At 45.4% G+C, this 21,086-nt stretch overlaps 1 protein-coding gene across 1 annotated transcript; it reads right to left on the bottom strand.

The window, feature by feature from the left end:
• Positions 1-1,017: 1,017 nt before the first annotated feature.
• Positions 1,018-21,073, bottom strand: ZNF512 (zinc finger protein 512). Its single transcript, XM_032103053.1, is given in 17 exon segments — positions 1,018-2,910; positions 2,912-2,941; positions 2,944-3,014; positions 3,017-3,113; positions 3,558-3,656; positions 4,206-4,268; positions 5,830-5,931; positions 6,638-6,832; positions 7,441-7,608; positions 7,991-8,089; positions 9,676-9,762; positions 10,132-10,256; positions 11,401-11,484; positions 15,034-15,123; positions 16,885-17,093; positions 18,378-18,436; positions 20,954-21,073. Coding segments are annotated over 17 exon segments (1,725 nt in total). The 5' UTR covers positions 20,981-21,073; the 3' UTR covers positions 1,018-2,790.
• Between the last annotated feature and the right edge of the window lie 13 nt (positions 21,074-21,086).

The raw sequence follows: 21,086 nt of genomic DNA, 5'->3' as shown, positions 1-21,086 counted from the left end.
GCTGAAATGAAAACAAGTTCCAATGAGAAGACATGGCATTTTTTAGTACAATGAATCACTGCAACAAGTATTGAGTGACTAGCTGGTCTCTTATCACTTCTGATTCCTTCAAAACTGGATCTCTTTCTAAATATGTACTTGCTCAAGTAGAATTGATAACAGCAAGGACCAGTTTTGCTGGGCAGTGGACAGCATTCCTCAAGGGTCTGTTGCCCACGCTGTGTAATGTCTTCATCCAAGCTGCTCAGTGCAACTGATTTTGCTGGAGAGGAGGGATGTCGTCCAGAAGAATCTGGGGGAATCCATGGATGGAGAGCAGCCCAGTGGACAAGGTCCTAGGGATAGCAAAACTGGACACAAGCTGGCCATGTGCACTGGCAGTCCAGAAACCACCAGTATCCGGGGCTGCATATCCAGCAGTGTGGACAGGAGGTGAGGGAGGGGATTCTGCTCCTCTGCTAAATTCCTTGCCCTCAGAGCAGTGGAGCACAGCTGCCTTAGCCCCGCTATAGCAGGATGCAGGTGCTCCGGGACAGATCTCTCCTCACAAGCAGCGGAGTGGCAGCAATGCCACCACTTCATACCAGCTTGAGCCAGTCCAGCAAACAATCTGCTTTAATGCTGATGGACTGGGCTGGACTGTTGGAGAATGCTTTTTTCCCCACATGCCATGTTATGTGGAGGAGTATGTTACTGAAGTAACTACAAAACCCAGGTAGTCACAAAGTACCCACATCTAGAGAGCAGGTCTAGTTAGGGACTCATAATGACAGAAAATAGGACTCTAGACTGAAAACCACTAAGAAAAACCTTATTTAATTCCTGGGTTTATTGTACTGAGTGGGAAGGTAGTGAATGTTTGCTCAAAGTACAGCGCTGTGGAGTTCTGAGGAGAAACCATGAAGGCAACTGAACACTGCCAGAGCATGCAGAACAACCTCACAGGCAGGCTGGGGCGTGTTGTGCGAGGAGGGACGGTACCAAGAACGCCACGCACCAGAGAGACAAGAAACCACATTCTCGCATTGGTGACATTTTATTTTGCTGTCTTTTGATCTTGCCCATCTCACTGCAGACTTTACAAACCCTGCACAGTCCACACATCTGCTTTCAGCACAGCACTTGCATATGCAGTAGCACCTGGTTCCAAAGGCAGTTCTTGAGACCAGCTTGGCCCTACAGTACTCCCCCCCTGTCAAGAACAATGTGATCATGCTGGTACTAACACACATGTACAAACACCTGCCTGTTCCCCAGACTGGGGAACTGCAATGGCTTCCCTGTGAATTTCAGCACCAGCAACTTTGTCAGACAGTGCAAATTTTGCAATTTTCTGGTACAGTGGGTCTTTGGATAACAGAGATTCTGGAGAATCCATTCTTTGAAAAACAGGACTGCCTGTGCTGCTGCTTCCTGCTAGCTTCTATGACATCCACTGCATTTAGACACTGGAACAGTTTGCCCCAGGGAGGTTGTGGATGCCCCAACCCTGGCAGTGTTCAAAGCCAGGCTGGATAAGTTCTTGAGCAACGTGGTCTAGTGGGATGTGTCCCTGCTTGTGGCAGCGGGGGGTGAGACTAAATGATCTTTAAGGTCCATTCCAATCCCTTAGCATTCTATGATTTATGGAGCACAGGAAGATATCATTCCTTACGATCCAGAGACAAATGCCAACACGTGACTTAAAATAATGACCCTTCTTCTTTTAACCTTTTCTACACAGGGAAGCCACTGCTAATATACCTCATTTGAACAGAGAGGTGATACTGAAAAGAGACAGGTTATGTAAGACAATGAAGGTGGTATCTGCCACCAAGCCGGGAAAAAGGACGCTGTGGGAGCACTGGCATGACAAAGAACCACACGCTGGCAAGGCAGCTCCATGGAACCTGGTCCCAGCACTAGCAGGCTGCTCATGTAGGCATGCACTGTCTTGCAGTATGCTTCCCAGGCGAGTATGAAACCAGTGGGCTTCAGAGGGCACACAAAGGCCATCTCAGTACATTAGTTACTGCAGGCTCTGTAAGGCCAGTGAATCTCCAGAGGGCTTGAGAGCATTCATTCCTTGCTGCACTGGAAGACTTTCTACGTATCTTTAATGTCCAGCATTACAGGAGACAGATGCCAGGGGAACAGTGGGCTCCTGACAAGGGTAATAATGACATTCCATCCCTTCCAGGTAGACATGTTACTGTCTGGTGCTGAGCCTAAACACCAGTGTACGAAATAGAGCCTTGTGCAACAGGCTACAGCAAACACTGAGAAGATCGCTTTTGTGGCAGCCTTGCTGACAACAGACAGGAGAGTGATAGGGCAAGCCAGAGCCTTTGCATTCTGCACAGCACTGTTTTCATGTTTAGTTTGCATTCTGTGCAAGAAAGGATTTCCCCCTTGAAGACACCTAAACATTGTGCTAGTCAGTCCCTTATGGGAAGAACTGTAAAAAAGAACCCTGATCTCACCCATCAGAGAAAGATGACAAAACAGACACTTGCTGTATGGGAAACCACTAAACAAGCAACTAGTATGACCAAACTGAGACTGCAACCAGGGCAGGAAATACACTGGGTACACTGTTAGTGTCACTGTCCAAAGGAACCACACCAGGAGAAGCAGCCTCTGCACCACAGCTTTGGTTTGTATGCCTCACAACTGACCAGATGCAGAAGTTTCAGTATCAAAGTCACCCGCAGATTTGAGTCACAGTCCCAAAGACATCCAGTTGCTTATATTAGTGCTGTGGGTAATGAGCCTGACAGAAGTGGGGCTTGTAACTGAAAAGCTTTAGAATTACTCCTTCTCATCTTCTAGGGATTTACTTCGGCCTCGCTTGCGGCTGGTTTTTGGAACTTCAGCTCTCTGTGCAACTCGGGGTGCCCCTTCCTCACTGCTCGCACTCTCGTTGTCCACCTCGCTGTGGACAACCTCTCTTACTTCTCCTCATTTTTCAACTCCAACAGTGGGGAGCTTCTTGGCAGCCAGGGTGCCAGCTCTCTTCTTTTTGCCCCTGGTCAAGGACGTTTCTTCCGTTGCTTCCTTTGCTCTTCCCTTTGGCGAATTTTCATTAGCTTCTCAAAGCTTTTGGTGGTCGTTGTATTCACATCAAACCAGTCCTGCAGGTTTAGAAGGCAACAGGTTGGTACCGATGGTGGTGGAAATACCACATAAAGCCTCCAGAACTTAAATATAGCTGCCTTGTGGGAAAGGTTTCCCTGAAATGTGAAATCTGGAAAGGCAACTGCCTAACAACGCTCTGCTCTTTCATGTGTCTCCTCAGGTGTCACTCTGTCTCAGAGGATTCAGATTTGATTTGATATTTGCCTAGTTAAAGGCACAGGAAATGCTGCAGAGCTGAACAGAGCAGCAGCAGCTTGGGACAAGGCATGTGACATGACACAACACTTGCTTCCCAGACTAATACATAAGACCAGCTAAGTTTAGGGAACCTGTTCCCAACAGTGAGCAAGTAAAAAGTAAAACAGGGCACACATCCAGCATTTTCTTAAGACACTCCCCACCTCCAACAGCCTGGGGTTTGAGGTTCCACTCTGTCTTACCTCAGCATGCACAGAGTTGATGTGATACTTGACCCCACTCTCTGAAATGAACTCCTTCTCACACAGAAGACACTTGTATTTACCAGCCACAAAGTCTCCCTGGCATCAAAACAAACAAACAAACAAACAAAAAAAATCCATCAAGAGTTGCTGGACCAGGAGGATAATAAACCTATATATTTCATTTGAATCTTGCTCAGATAGAACCCGGCAATAAAAACTAGAAACTCTCATCCACACTAGACAAAGCTTTAGCTACAGGAGCACTGACATGAGTGAGCAGTTGTGCCATGAAGCCACAGGACTGCTCTCTGAGATGCCGTAAGGTCTCTGGCAGTGCACCTGGAAAAACTGCTCTTGTAGCTGTGAATCTACAGGTAGAACTGTCGTGTCATTAAAAGGAATACCATTAAGGTGCTTCCTCCTGATCTCAAGTATTGTTTGCAACGGCAACCTCCTTAGCACATAGCGGAGCACCTAAGTTGGGGGTTGGAATGAGATGATCTTTAAGGCCCCTTCCAACCCAAACCATTCTATGAATCCATGAACTTGTGAGGATCTAGATTAGCAGATGGCAGGACAAGAGCTTGAATAAAGGGTTATCAGAGGGACAGGGACAGCGGGGCTATTAAGAGGAAGGCTACCAACCAAGGTACATGTGCCAAGGTGAGATTTGAGTCCTGAGACACTGCCATACACAGATTCACAACCCTGAAACAGTAAAAAAAAAAGCATGTCAACAACATGCTAGCAAAAAATCACTTCTTCCTGGACAATAAAGCATTATTATGTCAGGAGGGCAATCCCAAAAGCGCAAAAGAGAAGTAGAGGGAGGCAGATACTAATCCTACAAAGCCAGAAGGGTTCTAGTAAAAAGACCAGTATAAGAGTTAAGTTTTCATTAAGCTTAGTATTTATATTTCCAGTTTCTGAGCACACTTGGACATAATAAAGAGACTCCTGCGACAGTTACACTCATGCTCTATCAACAGCCTGACTAAAATGGTAGTTTGCTTTCTGCTTGAAGTGCAACAGAGAAAAATTTCAAACAGAGCACACAGGGGCAGGTACAAGGCAATTCTCCCTCCTGCACTGCTCATGTCTCTAGTGGCACAGAGCAGAAGTACAGCATACAACATTCCCGGTCTCAGTTAAAGGGCAGCTTTACAGGCCTGTCCCATGGGGAGCTTCAGGCATCAGTCTTGGGGTACCACACTGTGCTCAGCTCTCAGCCCAGGTCCTGGAACAGGAGGCAGGAGCAAGACATGCTGCTGGGCTACTGGCTGGTGACCACAGGACAGCTGCTCTCTGGAGACAGCTCCACATACAACATGGTGCCTGCAATTTTGATACTTGAAAATGACGCTAGCCTGAATACTGGGGAGAGAGCGTTGGGGGTGGGGTAGGGTAGGGCAGGGGGAAGGCATCACCTGTATGCCAAACCCACAGGGCAGCTGCCACTGACCCTTGGCTCTCCAACAGCATGTATCACATGGAGATGTCCACCACCACCTCCACCAATGTGGAGGCCACAAAATGGGGCCATTTGTTCTCACTGGATCTGACTGTAAGGTATTGTAAGAAGCTAAGCTTTCCAGTGCCTAAAGGGGTCCAGGAGAGCTGGACAGGGACTTTGGACAAGGACCTGGAATGACAGGACAAGGGGGAATGGCCTCCCAATGCCAGAAGGCAGGGCTCGATGGGATACTGGGAAGGAATTCTTCCCTGTCAGAGTGGTGAGGCCCTGGCAGAGGTTGTCCAGAGAAGCTGTGGCTGGAGCTGGAAATGCTCAAGGCCAGGTTGAACAGGGCTTAAAGCTGGTCCAGTGCAATGAAGAAAACTTAAACACTGTGCCAGACAAAGTCTCTTTACTCTTGTATTTCCACCTCTACTCCTTCCTTCTGTGATTAGAGTTAGATAGAAAGGCAGGGGCCTGACATTTTTCCACTATTCAAACCTCCAAATGGACCAACTGCCCACCTGGAAGAGAAAACTGTACCAGCCTGACACCAAGTTACTGGCTCTCCAGTGTTCACACACGTTCCCAAAAGGATCATCCCCAGGGCATTTTGATGCAAAGGACAAAAGGAACATCCCCAAACATCCCCAAGACTAAACAGGGTCTTGATTACATTGAACAACCATATTGAGATGGAGCAGGATTTGTCTCCCACAGAGAGACCAGCTGCAGTTTCAAGGTTGTGGGAAGCTGTTGGCTCAAACAGACCTGAAATCTGTCCCCTCTGCAGCTTCAGTAACAGTTAAGGGTTACCTGATTTGGGCAGTGGACTCTTCGGTACATCTTTATCTCCGTTTTCCATTTGCACAGCACATCTTGACTAAACGTGGGCAGTCCAGGACGAGTGTATTTCAGCTGAGACAAAGACGGAATCGAGAGCTGGAAGTAATGCTGGCTACACAGAATGCCAAGTAAGTCTCCTCCTCTTCCAGGCTGAGGGAGAAGTGCTATCTCTTCTCCTACTCTAACAGGCAAACTCCCAACAATCAATGTTTTCCTGTCTCACCGACTCTCTAGAAACATAACTGAATCTAGAAGACCCCCACAGTATCAGAATCTGAAACTTCCCACTGCCTTGACTACAACAATTCCTCTAAATATACTTACCCCGCTGAAATCATAAAGCATCATTTTCCTTTGGGTTTCCCTCACAGCTTAAAAGATGCTCCTGGAAATTCTGAAGCCTAAACCACTGTGAAATACCACAGCATGTATGAGAGACTGGAAGGATTGCTGGGGCCTTACAGCATGGCAGGAGTGATCTTGAGCCTATCACCTGTGAGCAACATCATGCCCATAACTGCCCACGTTCCTTGTGCCCACTGAGAATTCCAGCAATAGGACTTTACAGTCATTACAGCTTGCCTGAACAAAACACTTACACCACAGCAATTGCTGCTGCAGAAATACTGTAATCTAAGACCAGAGAGAGCAGAACCCAATCCTCCACACAACATATTGCTTTCCATGTGCCATAAACATGGGGTAGGAGCCTGTACAAGACTCATCAGATGTAGAGGTATAAACTTGAACCCTATAAAGCATTTTTAAGGCCTTGTACCTTCCGATCATCTGGAATCAAGTCCTGCAGAACTTTTCTTTTGGGCCACTCTTTGGCCAGCTCTTCTCCAGCCAGCTCATGGAGATAGTAGATCGCCACCTTTGCAGATCTCCTCTGAACTCTGCCTGTGTTGTTTTGCTCCCGTTTCATTTCTTTCAGGTTCTCTGTTCTTCTCTCCTCATGGAGGAAAGTGACCTGAAATCAAGGCCCAAAAAGGTGACCCACCTTTACTACTTCCTACTTCAGTTACACTAAATACTGGGAATAAATGTTTTGCCAAATCCCTCATAAATATGCTGCAGCAGCTATGGTACACTGTCACGGACACAGGACAGAAGCGTATCCTACTAGTCAGACAGACCCCCAGATCTGCTCACAGGGGTCACAGCAGCGAGGCTTAAGCAGAGAGCTTCACGCAGTTGCTAGTCTTGAAAGGTATTCCATCATTCACTGTAAAACCCTCATGGACAACAAGCACAGCACTGCCTGTTCTGCTCCAGTGGTGAGTCTTTTAAGAGCAGAGGAAAGCATCTCACGAGTTATGTTAGCATCAGTCTTTCATCAGGTCATTTACTGTTGCCATGCTGATTTACTATTAAAAACTTCATCCCAGTCACAGACAAGCAACAGCTGCTGCTAGAAGGAAACTATCAAGGACAAAATAATCCAGGGGCAGGAAAAGGCAAAGATTTGTGATCTGTAATTACCCATCAAAGTAGCAGACAAAAGCCTAAACACGTCTCAAGTCTGAGTGGCTGAAGTCCCATCACAGTCCCCTGACAATCACTGCAGGGTGCACTCACCGGCCCGTGCTTAGATCGGAGGTGGTAGACAAGTCCTGCCTTTGATCTGTATGCTTTTCCACAGTGATGGCACTTCATAGCCATTTTCTCCAGCTCAGAAGCAGCCTTCCCACATTTTTTAACATGATATAGGTATCCCATTATGCTGGTGAAGCTGCCCGTGCAGCCCTGTCAACACAGAAGAAAAATATATGGAAGAAAACAGTTCTTCAAGGGATTACATAACCAGTGTGTACAGGATTCACAGTTTGCTGACCAAAGCACTATCACTTTTCCTAACAGAGCAGAGACAGGCAGGTATAAAACTTTAATGTTAGTCTATTCAGACAGACAAAATCTGCAACAAAGAATTGGCACTAAAATGACTATTAAAGGTCTCTTTTAACCCAAACTATTCTATGATTCTATGCTACTCTGCCTTAAAATCACAGCTGGGATCTTGAAACAAATCTTGCTTTGGCCAGCACCAGAGCATACTCAACAGCGCTCTCATGTTTTATGTTTAGGCATCCACTGCTGTTTAATCCACACTTTGCACAATTCAGCTTACCTCCCTTGTACACTTTAGTTTTCCCATACGCTTCAAAACCTTCCGAAGGCGGTCTCGCTCAAGCTGCTCATCCAATTCTTCTCCCTCCTTCACAACTGGCTAAAGCACAGCAGAAAGATGAATGAAAAACACAGGACGCTCAGCATTTACAGTTCTTCTCACAGGGAATTCACTACTCAACACACTGGCGCAGGAAAGCTTCTAAAATAATTAAATCTCTGCAACTTATGATTTTACAGACAGGTATTTACTATAATGATCACTTTCTATATCTGTGCTGGTTTTGGCTGGGGTGAAAATTGGTATGGGACTGTGTTTTGGAATTGGGCTGAGTTGATAGCGTAGAGATGGTTTTGCTATTGCTGAGCAGCCCTTGCACAGCGCTAAGGGCTTTTCTCGTACTGCTTTGCCAGCAAGTGGCCTGGGGGTGCACAAGAAGTTGGGAGGGGACATATCTGGGATACCCGACCCCAAGGATATTCCTGACCATACAGTATCACGCTCAGCATATAAAGCTGGGGGGAGACGGAGGAAGGGGGTAGACATTCGAAGCGATGGCGTTTCTTGTCCCAAGTCACTATTATGCCTGATGGAGCCCTGTGGTCCTGAAGGGGCCTGGACCTCCCTGCCAAAGTGTTGAATGAATTCCTTGTTTTGCTTTGCTTGTGTGCGTAGTTTTTGCTTTACCTATTGAACTGTCTTTATCTCAATCCACGAGTTTTCTCACTTTTACTCTTTGATTCTCTCCCCCATCCTGTGGGTGGGGGAGAGAGCAAGGGGCTGCATGGGGCTTGACTGCTGGCTGGGGTCAAACCAAAAAGGAATTATCTTTAAAAGGAGTAAACTGACAGAAAATGATGCATCTTAAACATTTACTGGTCCTACCATTTCCACTTAGCCTGACTAAAGTGAAGCAGACTGCTTGTAACAGTTACTCATCAGTGCTAAACTACGGCTCAATTTCCTAATTCTCTCTCTGATGGTTATTGTATATTATTTCCTACATTACCTAATATTACGCCTAGACTGAGTAAAAAGTTAGAACTGAGCAACAGACCTAATCCTCAGGGCCAGAACCTGATCCCTGACCTGCATCATTTACTAATACAGCTGTAGGTTCAGAAACTGCAGTACTGGGAAATATGCAAAAAAATTCAGAGTGAATTATCTGAACTTTACCCAAACTTCCAAATGACCTTTTCTAATTCTTCACTACTACAACAGGAGACATTGCCTTCTTTAAAGTAAGAGCAAAGAGGAAAAGCAGATTGTAGCATTAGTATTTTTACAGTACAGAGAGACAAGAACTAATTGCTGCTTCTGCTTTTTTACCTCAAATCTAGTCTGCTCTGGATGTAGAAAAACCTCCTGCTTTCTAGCAAAGGACTGAAAACTGCAGCCTAATCTTTTTCCTTCTGATTGGGAATGCCTTTTATGTGTGACTTATTACCAGCCTAAACAGAAATTCATCCCCTCTTTCTACGATCTTGCATGCCTACCATGTCTGGTAACATTCTACTGTTTTTTCAGATGTCAAGTCTCACTGGAAAAAGAATAGTTAGACTAGATTTGAACAGCTACACCACTTGAAAAAAACCACTCCATGTTCTTTTTCTGTGTGTACCAGGGAAGGACCAAAGCCTGTTCTGCCTGTAGGAGTTTTAAATGCACAGCAGTTGTGTTACCTGATTGTTATGGTCTGCCATGACATGGTATTTCATCCCTGCTAAAGACTTCAGCTGCTTCCCGCAGTGATGACATGTGAACATTTCCTAGGAATAAACAGGGACATGGCGCATGTAATTGTAAATTAACCAAAGCAGTGGAAAACCTTTTGGGGGAAAGGAGCAGGAGAGCAGAACAATTTATTTGGGCCTGGTAACTGTCTTCTAAGAACAGATTTTATGGAGAGTAAAATTTAGCGGAACAATGAAATAACTATTGTTCACTACCCCAAACCTCCAGCAAAAGGCTAGGCACGAAGCACCAAGCACTATTCTTACAGATGTATAAAGGACTCTTGCTTAGGGACATGATGATGAGATGAAACTGGTTTTAAATACAACACAAAACAGGCAGGCATTTCTATTGGTAAGCTGAAGAGGAGTAAAGAAACCATTGCCCATCTCTTGTGTTCTTACCTTCCTGCAATTTACCATATGTTTCTTCAGTCCTTCTACAGTCTTTCTCACCACAGCCCGGCATGTTGGACAGGTAACTCGGCCTTTGTCCTGAATCTCTAAAGACCATTGCTCTTCCATACTACCTGTCAAAACACAATATTTAGAATACAAGTGCTAACGCAAGATCTTTTTTTTTTCCTCCTTTGATGTGCACAATGAACCCTAGAAAGAAACAGGTCACATGCTACCAAACTTGTGTCCAGCTACACTTCAATAGGTGTAGCTCATTTACAGCTTTAGGAATGTAATGTCACAAGGCACACATCACTCCTTTTCAAAGACCATTTTACAAACACTCTTTAATCTACCATTCCCTTGTAAGGAGCGTTCTTCTACTTGACCAGTGGACATTTTTCCTTTGCTAATTTCTGTCAAACAATTACTTTAGCATGCTGAGTAAACTTTTCTTTGGGCAAAAGTGTTTTCACAGTAAAAGCAGCCACAGACCACCAGGTCAAGTTACTCAACAGCCAGAGAAAAGCAGCCTGTGTGGCATGGTTTCCAGTTTCTGGCCTCTTTGTGAAATCCCAGGCAAAAGTTTGGCATAATCCACAACGATTATAAATTACTGAAATGGGTTCTGGGAAGAAAGTGGTTTAGCAGCCATCTACCTGAATTCTTACCAATTCTAACAAGATCCAAAGGCTTTCCTCTTTTCCCAATAATAACAGGCCCAGACTGTCCCTCTCCAGGAGGCTGGGGGAAAAGTTTGTGAATCAAACAGCACTTGGCAGAAAACTGCGGTGTTTAATGAGTGCTGTGATCTACAAATACCAAGCCATTCCACTCACTGAATCAAGGCTAATTTTATTTTTCTAGGACAGACTGCTTGGGTCTCTGGTTCCCAGAAAAGGAACAGCAACAGCTACAAAGTTTTTCCTGCAAACATATTCTGCTGAGTAAAAACTATACATATTTTTATGAGTTTAATAATGCAGCTATTTTAACAGGCTTTTGTTCAGCTCAAAAAGTGATCCCCCCTTCACTATTACATTAGGCAATGGCAAGAGCACGTGGAACTACACTCAGGGAGTGTGCAGTCCTTTCAGTCCTGCTCTGCAGTACTGACACAGTGCCAGGACAGCAGCCAGCTCTTCCTTGTCAACAGTAAAGTGAACTACTGAATGGAAACACCAGAAACACGGCTGTTGCTCAGATTCAAATCCTAGAATCCCATTTATCTTTTATCTGTTTCATAAACAATTCTTAGCAACTGCCTCTTCTTACCTGTGCCATAGGTTTCTGGCTCTTTCTGAGCACAGTGGCCTTTCGTTCTAGAGTTCTGTTTTGTTCCAGCTTGCTGTTTTTTCCCTGTTATAACACAAACAAGACAAGCCAGAAGATTCAGTTCTGCTAGCTTTGTTACAATAAAAAGCAGATTCTTTTGCTAGAAGGCTGCTATTTAGTCTGCTGTCTCAAAGTTATCCAGAAATGTTCAATGTTTTTTTTTTAAAGCAACGTGAAGATTATGTTTCCTACTCCCTTCCAAAATTAATTTATAGTGGCAGGCATTAGTCCCACCCAAATATTTGTAAGCTCTATGGTTGTTCATACACAAAGCTCAGGCAATGGTAACTCTTCATACTGAAACATCCTCTGTGCACAGTTTGGCTGAGTCCACCTGATGACAACCAAAATGGAGAGTCTCATTTCTCTACTCATTCCCGTCTTCTTTAGACTAAAAAACTCTTATTGTTTCAGTATGGGTTATGCTGTTTGCTCTCATCTCCCTGTCCTCTTCAGCTGGCCCACACATTTCCTGAACTGCAGTGCCTACTCCTGGAAACAGCATTCCATGGGTGACCCTGCATTAGAGTAAAAGAATTACTTCACACGTCTAATTACTTCACAAAGTCTATATTCCTGCTCAAAGCTTTCAGTCTAACATCTGCCTTCTTAAAAACAACTATGACGCTGCAGGTCCCTACCCAGCTTTTGATCTGATATAGATCTTGAATCCTCTTCTGAAGCACTGACTCCTGGGAGGTTCTTTGTTTTTCAGCAGTGACAGTATTTCTTCCCAAATGATATCACCTTTAATTTTACACTGCTCTCTGTTCTATTCTTAAATTGTTTCTCTATTGTCAAGACCACTTTCACTTTTAGCCTTTTCTCCAGTACACTTGCTGTCACTTTCAGCTTTGTGCTGTCTACATACTTCCAAGTCCTCGGTGACAAGAACAATAGTTAGAATTTAATGTAGGGACCAACCGTGAACCATCATTGTATACTCCTATTTCACCAAGCTAGTGACCTCATTGTAGAAGGCTATCAGGTTGATTTAAGCATGATTTGCCCTGCATGAATCCACACTGACTACTCCAAATCCCTTCACGCGTTTAGAAATGCTTTCCGGGATGATTCTCTCCATCAGCTTCCCAGGGACCGAGGTGAGGTTGACTGGCCTGCAGTTCCCCAGATCTTCCTTCTTTCTGTCCTTGAAGATATGAGTGATATTTTCTCTCTTCCAGCCTCCAGGAACCTCTGCCAGTCACCATGACCTTTCAAAGATAATCAAGAGTGGCCTCACAATGACATCAGCCAGCTCTCAGCACTCAGTGCAACCTGTCAGGCCCCACGGGACTCGGAATCATAAATTGTTTAGGTTGGAAAAGTCCTCTAAGACTATCAAGTCCAACCGTTCCCCCAACACTGCCAAGGCCACCGCTAACCCATGTCCCCAAGTGCCACATCCACAAGCCTTTCAAATCCCTCCAGAGATGGGGACTCCCCCACTGCTCTGGGCAGCTGTGCCAGGGCTGGACAGTCCTTTTGGGGCAAAAAATTGCTCCCAGTATCACATCTAAACCTGGTACAACTTGAAGCCATTTCCCCTTGTCCTGTCACTTGCTCCGTGGAAGCAGAGCCCGACTCCCACCTGGCTCCACCATCCTGTCAGGAAGTTGTAAAGAGTGAGAAGGTCTCCCCTGAGCCTTCTCTTCTCCAGGCTGAGCCCCACCAGCTCCCTCAGCTGCTCCTGCTGCTCCAGCCCCTTCCCAGCTCCGTTCCCTTCCCTGGACACGCTCCAGCCCCTCAGGGTCTCTCCTGTCAGGAGGGGCCCAGAGCTGCCCCCAGCACTGGAGGTGCCCCAGCAGTGCCAGCACAGGGGACAGGCACTGCCCTGGCCCTGCTGCCACCCCAGTGCTGGGACAGCCCAGGTGCCACTGGCTGGCCTCTTGCTCACCTGGGCACAGCTGGGCCTGTGTTGAGCCACTGTTGACCAACACCCCCAGGGCTTTTTCCAGTACCTCTGCCCCAGCCTGGAGCACTGGGGTTATGGTGACCCACGGGCAGGACCTGGCACTTGGCCATGTTGACCCTCACACTGTTGGCCTTGGCCCATCATTCCAGCTTGTCCCAATCCCTCTGCAGAGCCTTCCTGCTCTCTAGCAGATCCACATCCCACCCCACTTGATGTCACCTGCAAACTTACTGAAGGTGCACTCAATCCCCTCATCTAGATCATCAATAAAGATACTAAACCGGACTGGCCCAATAATGGGCCCTGGGGAAGATGACTAGTGACCACCCCCAGACAGATGTCACTCCATTCCCCATGACTCTGTAGGCCCAGCCATCCAGCCAATTTTCTACCCAGCAAAGAGTGCGCCTGTCCAAGCCATGAGCATCCAGTTTCTCCAGAAGAATGATGTGGGAAATGGTGTCAGAAGGCTTTACTAAAATCCAGGTAAATAACATCCACAGCCTTTCTCTCATCTGTTAAGTGCATCACCTTGTCATAAAAGAACACCAGCTTAGTCAAGCAGTACCTGCCATTCCTAAACTCATTCTGCCTGGGCCTGATCACCACATTGTCCTGTAGATGCCATGTGATGGTACCCAAGATAATCTGCCTCATGACCTTCCCTGGCACTAAGGCCAGAGCAACGGATCTGTATTTCCCTGGATCCTCCTTCTCACCCTTCCTGCAGATGGGTGTCACACAGGTCAACCTCCAGTCCTCTCAGACCTTCCCACTTAGCCAGGACTACTGGCAAATGATCTGGTAAATCCAGTTTGTTTAAGTGCTCTAACCTTTTCCTCCTTCACTCAGTGTAGGACTTCCTTGTTCCAGACTTTCCCTCTGTCTGGTCTCGGGCTCCTGGGATTCCTGAAGGATTCTTTTAACTGATAAAGATCGAGGCACAGAAAACACTGAGTACCTCAGCCTTTTCCGTGTCATTTGTCGCCAGCTCCCCTCCTCTGATGAGCAGTGCACTCACACCTTCCCTGGTCTTCCCTTTGCTGTTCATGTACTGGTAGACTCCTTTCTTGTTGCTGTTCACATCCCTTGCCAGATTCAACTCCAGGCTGGCCTTGGCTTTCCTAACCTCATCCTTGCAAGACTGGACAGCAAATGTACACTTCTGTGTCACCTGCTCCTACTTTCACCACTTGTACACCTTCTTTTGCACCTAACCACTGATTGACAAACCTTTTGAAGAAATGAAAGATCTATGATGTCAAGCATTTCTCCCTTTGGTCTTTGTGGCAAAAGAAAAGTGTTTGGGTTTGATTTCTTCTTAACAAACCCATATTGCTGTTATCAGCTACTCAATCTCCACGTATTTACATGTAATGTGTCTGATTATTTAGTCTATAATCTTTCGGGACATTAAAATGATGCAGACTAGCCTATACTTCCCATAATTCCCTTCCTCCCTCCCTTTGCTGGGCTTCTAAGACAGACAGAAATTAGATCACCTCCCACTGATTAGGCAGACACTAGTCAACAGTCTCCTGGAACAAAACATTTAGAATCAGAAATAGAGTTTGAAGACTCTGGAAGATGCCATTTCGGCAGAGAAGTCTGAATTATCTGGAGGCTTGTAATTAGGAATTACAAGTTATTTGTATTACCCGAAATCTTCTGCTTCTTCTTGGGAGACTCTTTAACATCTTTGCCTTCCCTTTCCTCAGATTTCCTCTTGCCTTTCAAAAGTACTTCTCCTGATAAGTAAGAACAGATATGCTTCAGTCTTGGTATTCAGTCTGGATAACAGCTCTGAGTCTACTGCTGCCTCATCTTATCCTCATATTCAATACTTAGTACAAAAAAAAGGAGTTCTTGTGAGGCACCTGAACTGGACACAGCCTTCTAACTCAGCAACATTTAGGCACCCCACCACCCGCAATCCTCTGATACAGCAGCTAGGGAAGAAAGAGTGCCACAGCATGGCCTGGAAAAATAATCCTCAGGAAGAGAGACAGAAGGTGCTAGATTATGTCATAAAAACCTCACCCACACTCACACAAAAAAGAGCATAGAGAAAGCCAAATAATATCATGCCTGCCCTGAATATTTCCAAGCCTAGCAAAGTCTTATCTCCATGAATACAGATGAGCACAGAAGCACAATGGTAGGCAGGGAACACCAATTATGGACTTGAAGAAACAGACAGCTTCATCCTGGGTCTGTCCCAGAAGCCCCACAAGGATGAGTCAGTGGGAACCCCTCTCTGAAGCACCCTTTGGAAGGGGGAAGGGGGGAACAGTGAGAAGGGAGAGCATGGTGTTAATGCCTAGGGTTATGTAGCACACGGTATCTGAGTGGAGAACAATTCAGGATTACACAAGACTGGAATGTTTAGGAGTACTATCAAAGGGAGGGAAAGGGAAAGAATTACCCAGTTTGGGGTTGATCAAGTGTGGGAAAAGAGGTGTAGGAGGATAGCAAAGAACACCTGCTTGTAAATAGGTGACTGGTCAGTATACAAATCTTGTCATGTCTGACACCAAGCAGGGTCTGTGAGTATGAGCCTGTCTGTAAGGAGGTCTTCACCTGCTACTGGCACGGCTCTGTGAGCCTCAGGGGCCAGTACATCCATGGACCAGCAGCTGAGGAGACTGGGATCCAAAGATCAGGTACTGAGCAGATTGAGTATTTAATGATGGAGGCTGTTGGTGCTGTTTGTGTGAATGCTGATCTGTGTGGCTTCTGTTTACGTACGTCGTGTGTCTGTGTTTGTTCCTACGTGAATAAATACTTAGTCTTGCTACTGACTGGACCTGGGGGTGTGGAGCTACAGCAGTCTCACTTCTATCAAGCTACCGAATTTGCCTCTCCCCACAACAGAATGGAATACAGATTCTGACTTAAGAGGTAAGAAGAAAGTGCATTAAAGAAGGTTGAAGTTTTGACTCTCTGAAGCTTTGACTCTCCGTTTTCTACACAAGAAGTTTGGAAAACAGCTCCTAGGCCAAATCTGAATGTTCCTACAACAACCTAAGACCCAAACCATTCCAAATCAGAAAATAATAACTGACAAATGTGAGAAAATAAAAGAATTAAAGACATCCTTAAAAAAATATTAATCTACCAACCACAAAAGCTGTCTAATCCCAAATACTGCTGAATGGTCCCCTTTGCCATCTTTAGTGTTGATGGTTATGTTTTTAAAGCTCTTGAAGCGTGTTTCTGATATGACTGGTGTAACTCTTGTACATCATCTCTCTTCTACAGACAGAACCGAGTTCAGCCACAGAATGATTATTTTAATAGACAAGTCACTCAAAAGGAACTGCATCATGTCAGAGAACTGTATCTGTATTTGTGCAGTGGCGCAAGTTCATTTCTTCTAATACATGGGAAGCACTAGCAAGCTTGTAATTTGTGGTTGAAATGCAGCATGTCTTTCAAAAGCACACTAATCTCTCACAAAAGAACCAGAGAGAAAAACAGTTTTGCCTTGAACAAACAGTGATAAATACCTTTTTTTTCTGAAGATTTGTTAACACTGCTTTTCATTCCTCTCATTTCCAACCAGTAAGCAGGCCTGCGAATGGTCCGCTTGCTTCTGGGCTCTGCACTCCCGTTCACTGGGCCCTTTGGTGAGGCAGAGGAAATGTTGCTGACTGTGTCATCATAGTTACTGTTCACTCCTAGAACAGCAGTTTCCACCTCCTCAAGTTGCTTAGACCTGGAAAACATCAAGTTGAGTTCCTGTGTATATGGATGCATAAACACACAATCACAATAAACTTGACAGACAACATCCTTTTCATCTTCCCAAGTATTCTAAAAATTAATCTCACAGTTCAATGAATCTCCTGAGTTTTGGGAACTGTAAAGTGCCAGCAAGATAAAACATCCTCAGTGCTGTTTTTCAGTACATCTTTTTGATAATGACACTAGTAAGCTCTCAAGAGGAACGGAAAAAAATATTCCTCCTACCTCAAACTTCCAACTTTAGAAGTGGGCCAAGTGAATCTCAATTAAAAAAATATACATTTATCCTTGGAATATAAGAATATTTCTGCAGCCCATCATTACAAAAGAGACATTTGTCATCCCACGAAGGGCAAGATCTCCTTCAGTCTCTATTCCCAGAGTCAGGGCTGGCACTATGCAATTAAAGATTTAATGCCAGTAAGAATTTTAACTAGCAAGGCTTTCAGCAGTGAAGACAACCTTCCAGCATATCCCACAAATCACACTACCTTAGGACTACTTTAGACTAATAAGCAGCACTGAATTTTTTTCCTAGAGATCAGAGGGAACTTTGCTTCACCGTTCCAAAGTATTTCTCTCAGGCCTTGAAATGCCTGGACGTCTACATTCCTGTACATGACAGAAAACTGAATGAGATGTCAAAGAAACACAGAATATCTATTCTCTGGGCAAATAGCATTTATGTAAAGATGAAAGAAAGGGAACAGAAACATTTTGCAATGTAACCCATTGCTACTACAATCACCAACTGAAGTAACTAGATCACTTGAGTGATGACTATGATGGCCATTCTATTAATACTCTGAGTTGTGGAGCTCGCCTTTTAACACATCAATCCATGAATTAATAAGGGGGGGACACTGATGACACCAGCTCAGGTCATTACATACTAGGTTTCAGAAGGTACTGCAGAAGCAAGGGGAGAGGAATTCTCAAGTTATTGTCTTTAAGTTGCAATCACACCCAAAATGCATAGATTTCGGAGCACCATTTGGACTTAAAATGTTTATCTTCACAATGTTAAAATCCTTAAAAAAAATAAATGGAAGCTAATACACACTGAAGTATCAGAAAAGGACTTTTCCTACAAACCAGTAAGTGAAGTCAGCTGAGACTCTCAACACACTAATTAAAATTGTTGAAGCTCTTAAAATTCAGAATATTATATAAAGACCAGATACGGTTTTCCACTAGGATTCTCTCAGCTTTTTTCTTGCCCTCAGTCAAACTGGACAAAAAACCATTCACATACTTCTTATTTCCCAAGGACTTCTTGAGCTTCTGCTGTCTGGGATGTCCAGTCCTGGCATCCTAACAAGGAAGAACAATTCACATTAGCAGCATCATTTGTTTTCTTTTAGCATGTTTCACTATGCAGCCAAGCACAATCACCTGCACCTCGAGGATGTACACACATCATCCTCTGAAAAACAAACCACTGTTTTCTGAAACTGGGAGTGCTTAACCTTTCCAACTCCAGCTGAATTGGAACTGGATCAGAACAGGGATGAGTCCCTCCACATTCCCCATATGAAAGCCAATCTTTCCCCTTGCAACGGGATGTGATGGAGTGTTCTTTGTCTCCAGTACATTCACCCATACATGTTTTCTGCCTATACTTTACCACATGACGACAAATATTTTATATACTAATTTGCTAGTTTTTACATAGTACTTATTTTTCCTTAATGAAGTAATTCTTGCATTTATCCTGCCAAGAATGTTGTCGCTAGTCTCCTCCATGCCCTCTTTTCATTTTTTATCTCACTTTGTCATACTCCGTCAGCTGCCCAGATGTTCACTTTATCCACATCACAGAATCCTTTTTCTTATTTAACAGATTTTTTGTCACTTATCACTTGCTATGCTCCTATTAAGACATGTAATTTAACACATCTATCTAAATGTACATTTCCAAGTCGGTATGAACAACTCATTTGCTGTACACTGCTCCTATCGCGTGGACAATCACTTACCACCACCCTCTTCCAAATACTAATCATGACTCAATGCCATTCTTCATTAGAAAACTCAGGACAAAAAATAGTAGTTATGCCAACTAGAAAATAAAAATCATTGCCCTGTGGAAGTATATATAATACCAAAACTGTAACCCAGGGAACAAAGGTAGTATTTTGCCATGTACAGGAACCGGCTAAGAAACTGGAAGAACAAAAAAAAAAAAAGCCAAAAAACCCAACAACAACCAACCAAAGCCCCCAAAAGCAAAAAACCAAAATAACCAACTAAACAAAACAAACAAAAAGCCACACACACAAAAAAGAAAACAGAAAAAAAAGGAAATGATGGCTAAATTACCTGTCTTCTTTATAGACAAATGTGATGCACGCTATCAACGGTGAGAGACACCCCAACCACCAGTTAAGTAGTTCAGTAGCAGGCACTGATAGCAAGACATGAATGATTAAACTGTGCCTATGGAGCGTCAGGCCTCCAGCCCCAGAGTTTTCTCATGGAATTGTCAGGGAAGCAGCAGGAGAGAAATTCACAACTGCTTGATCAATGACTTCACAATCAAATCTTGTCTCCTTTGAAAGTAAAGTCAATTGGATGTTTGTGTTTGTATTATTTACTCCCAAACAGTAGTGTCAACAGCATTATCTGGGAAATCCCCACATGAGAAATGTGGAGAAACCTCACTGAGCAGCAGCCAGAAAAAAATCAGGGCTATGAGGTTTCAATGATAAAAATTAATAAAAAGGCAGGCAGAGTCTGCTGCAATTCGTTGGCTTAATCTACCTCTAGAACAGAAATGACTGACAAACATGGCATGTGTTTCAAGATTCATGGGGGTTTTATAACTAAAAAAATTTGCATAAGAGCGAGGATTAGTATGAAGAGCTTCGGTGGCAGTTAAGGATGTGCAATAAAAAAGGAGAGTGCAAATGATCTGTCAGGCTTTCCTTTCTGAGAAGTTAATAACAGCAATTATGAAGGAAACACCTATAGAAACCGGTGTTTAAGTTCTGCATGCTTTTTCATTTATACAGTTTACTTCTTACCTAAAGAACAGAGACCTAATGTATGCAGGAATGCCCAACGGCTGGACATAAGGAAAACAAAAAAGTCACCTTCCTTGCACAGGGGAGAAAAAGTGGAACAGGGGCCCAGAGCCTGAAAAGATGGAGAGTGGTGAATTCTGTCTGCCTATAGACTGTGGGCCATTCCGGTGAGCTGGAACACTGCTGCTGCTGGAGACGGGCTGCTCTACAGCATCCAGCCGGGCAAGACGATGCGCAAGCACAGCAGAGAAACTCCCCGAGGTGAGAAGGCTGATATGGCAACTGGAGGTGATGAAAGTGCCAGTAGGGACACCGGGCATCCTGCGGGCCCCGACTGTCCCCGCGAAGCGCGGGAGGGCTAAGTATCCTTTGGGGAACTCCCTGTTCCAGCCCCACGTTCCCGACCCTACCCGCACACTCCACGAACTACGTCCTCCTGTAAACGAAGGCCTTTCGGACAAAGCGCACCGCCAGCGCCAACAGCGCCCTGCTGGGGGTTCCTGCCCGCTTCCGGGCCGAACAAAACCGGGCCCGGCCCGAGTTCTCGGGGGACGGCCTGGCCTTCGGGCGGAGAGGGGCCGCTCCCGCCGCTGCTTCCCGGGAGCCCAGAGCGCGTCCCGCTCGCCGCCCGTTCAGGGCCGCTCACCGCGTCGGGCCGGGCCGCACAGCCCCGCTGGCGGTCCCGGGGAAGCCGGCTCGCTCCCGCTATCCCGACATCGGAGCCCATCTCGCGGTGACCCGCGGACCAGCCAGGCTCCCCGGAGCAGCCACCGGCGGCACCGGTGGAAAGACTGCGGGCACTCACCGAGCCGCCACCGCCGCCGCCCCGCATGGTGCCGGTGCGGCCGCCACGTCAGCGCCACACCCGCCCGCGCGGTCCCGCCCGCCTCTTTCCGGCTGCCCCTGGCGGCGCGGCCACCTCAAGCTGCGCTGTTGTC

This window comes from Corvus moneduloides, chromosome 3, assembly GCF_009650955.1.
Source record: "Corvus moneduloides isolate bCorMon1 chromosome 3, bCorMon1.pri, whole genome shotgun sequence".
NCBI lineage: Eukaryota > Metazoa > Chordata > Aves > Passeriformes > Corvidae > Corvus > Corvus moneduloides.
This window is presented reverse-complemented; position numbering and strand designations above follow the sequence as displayed.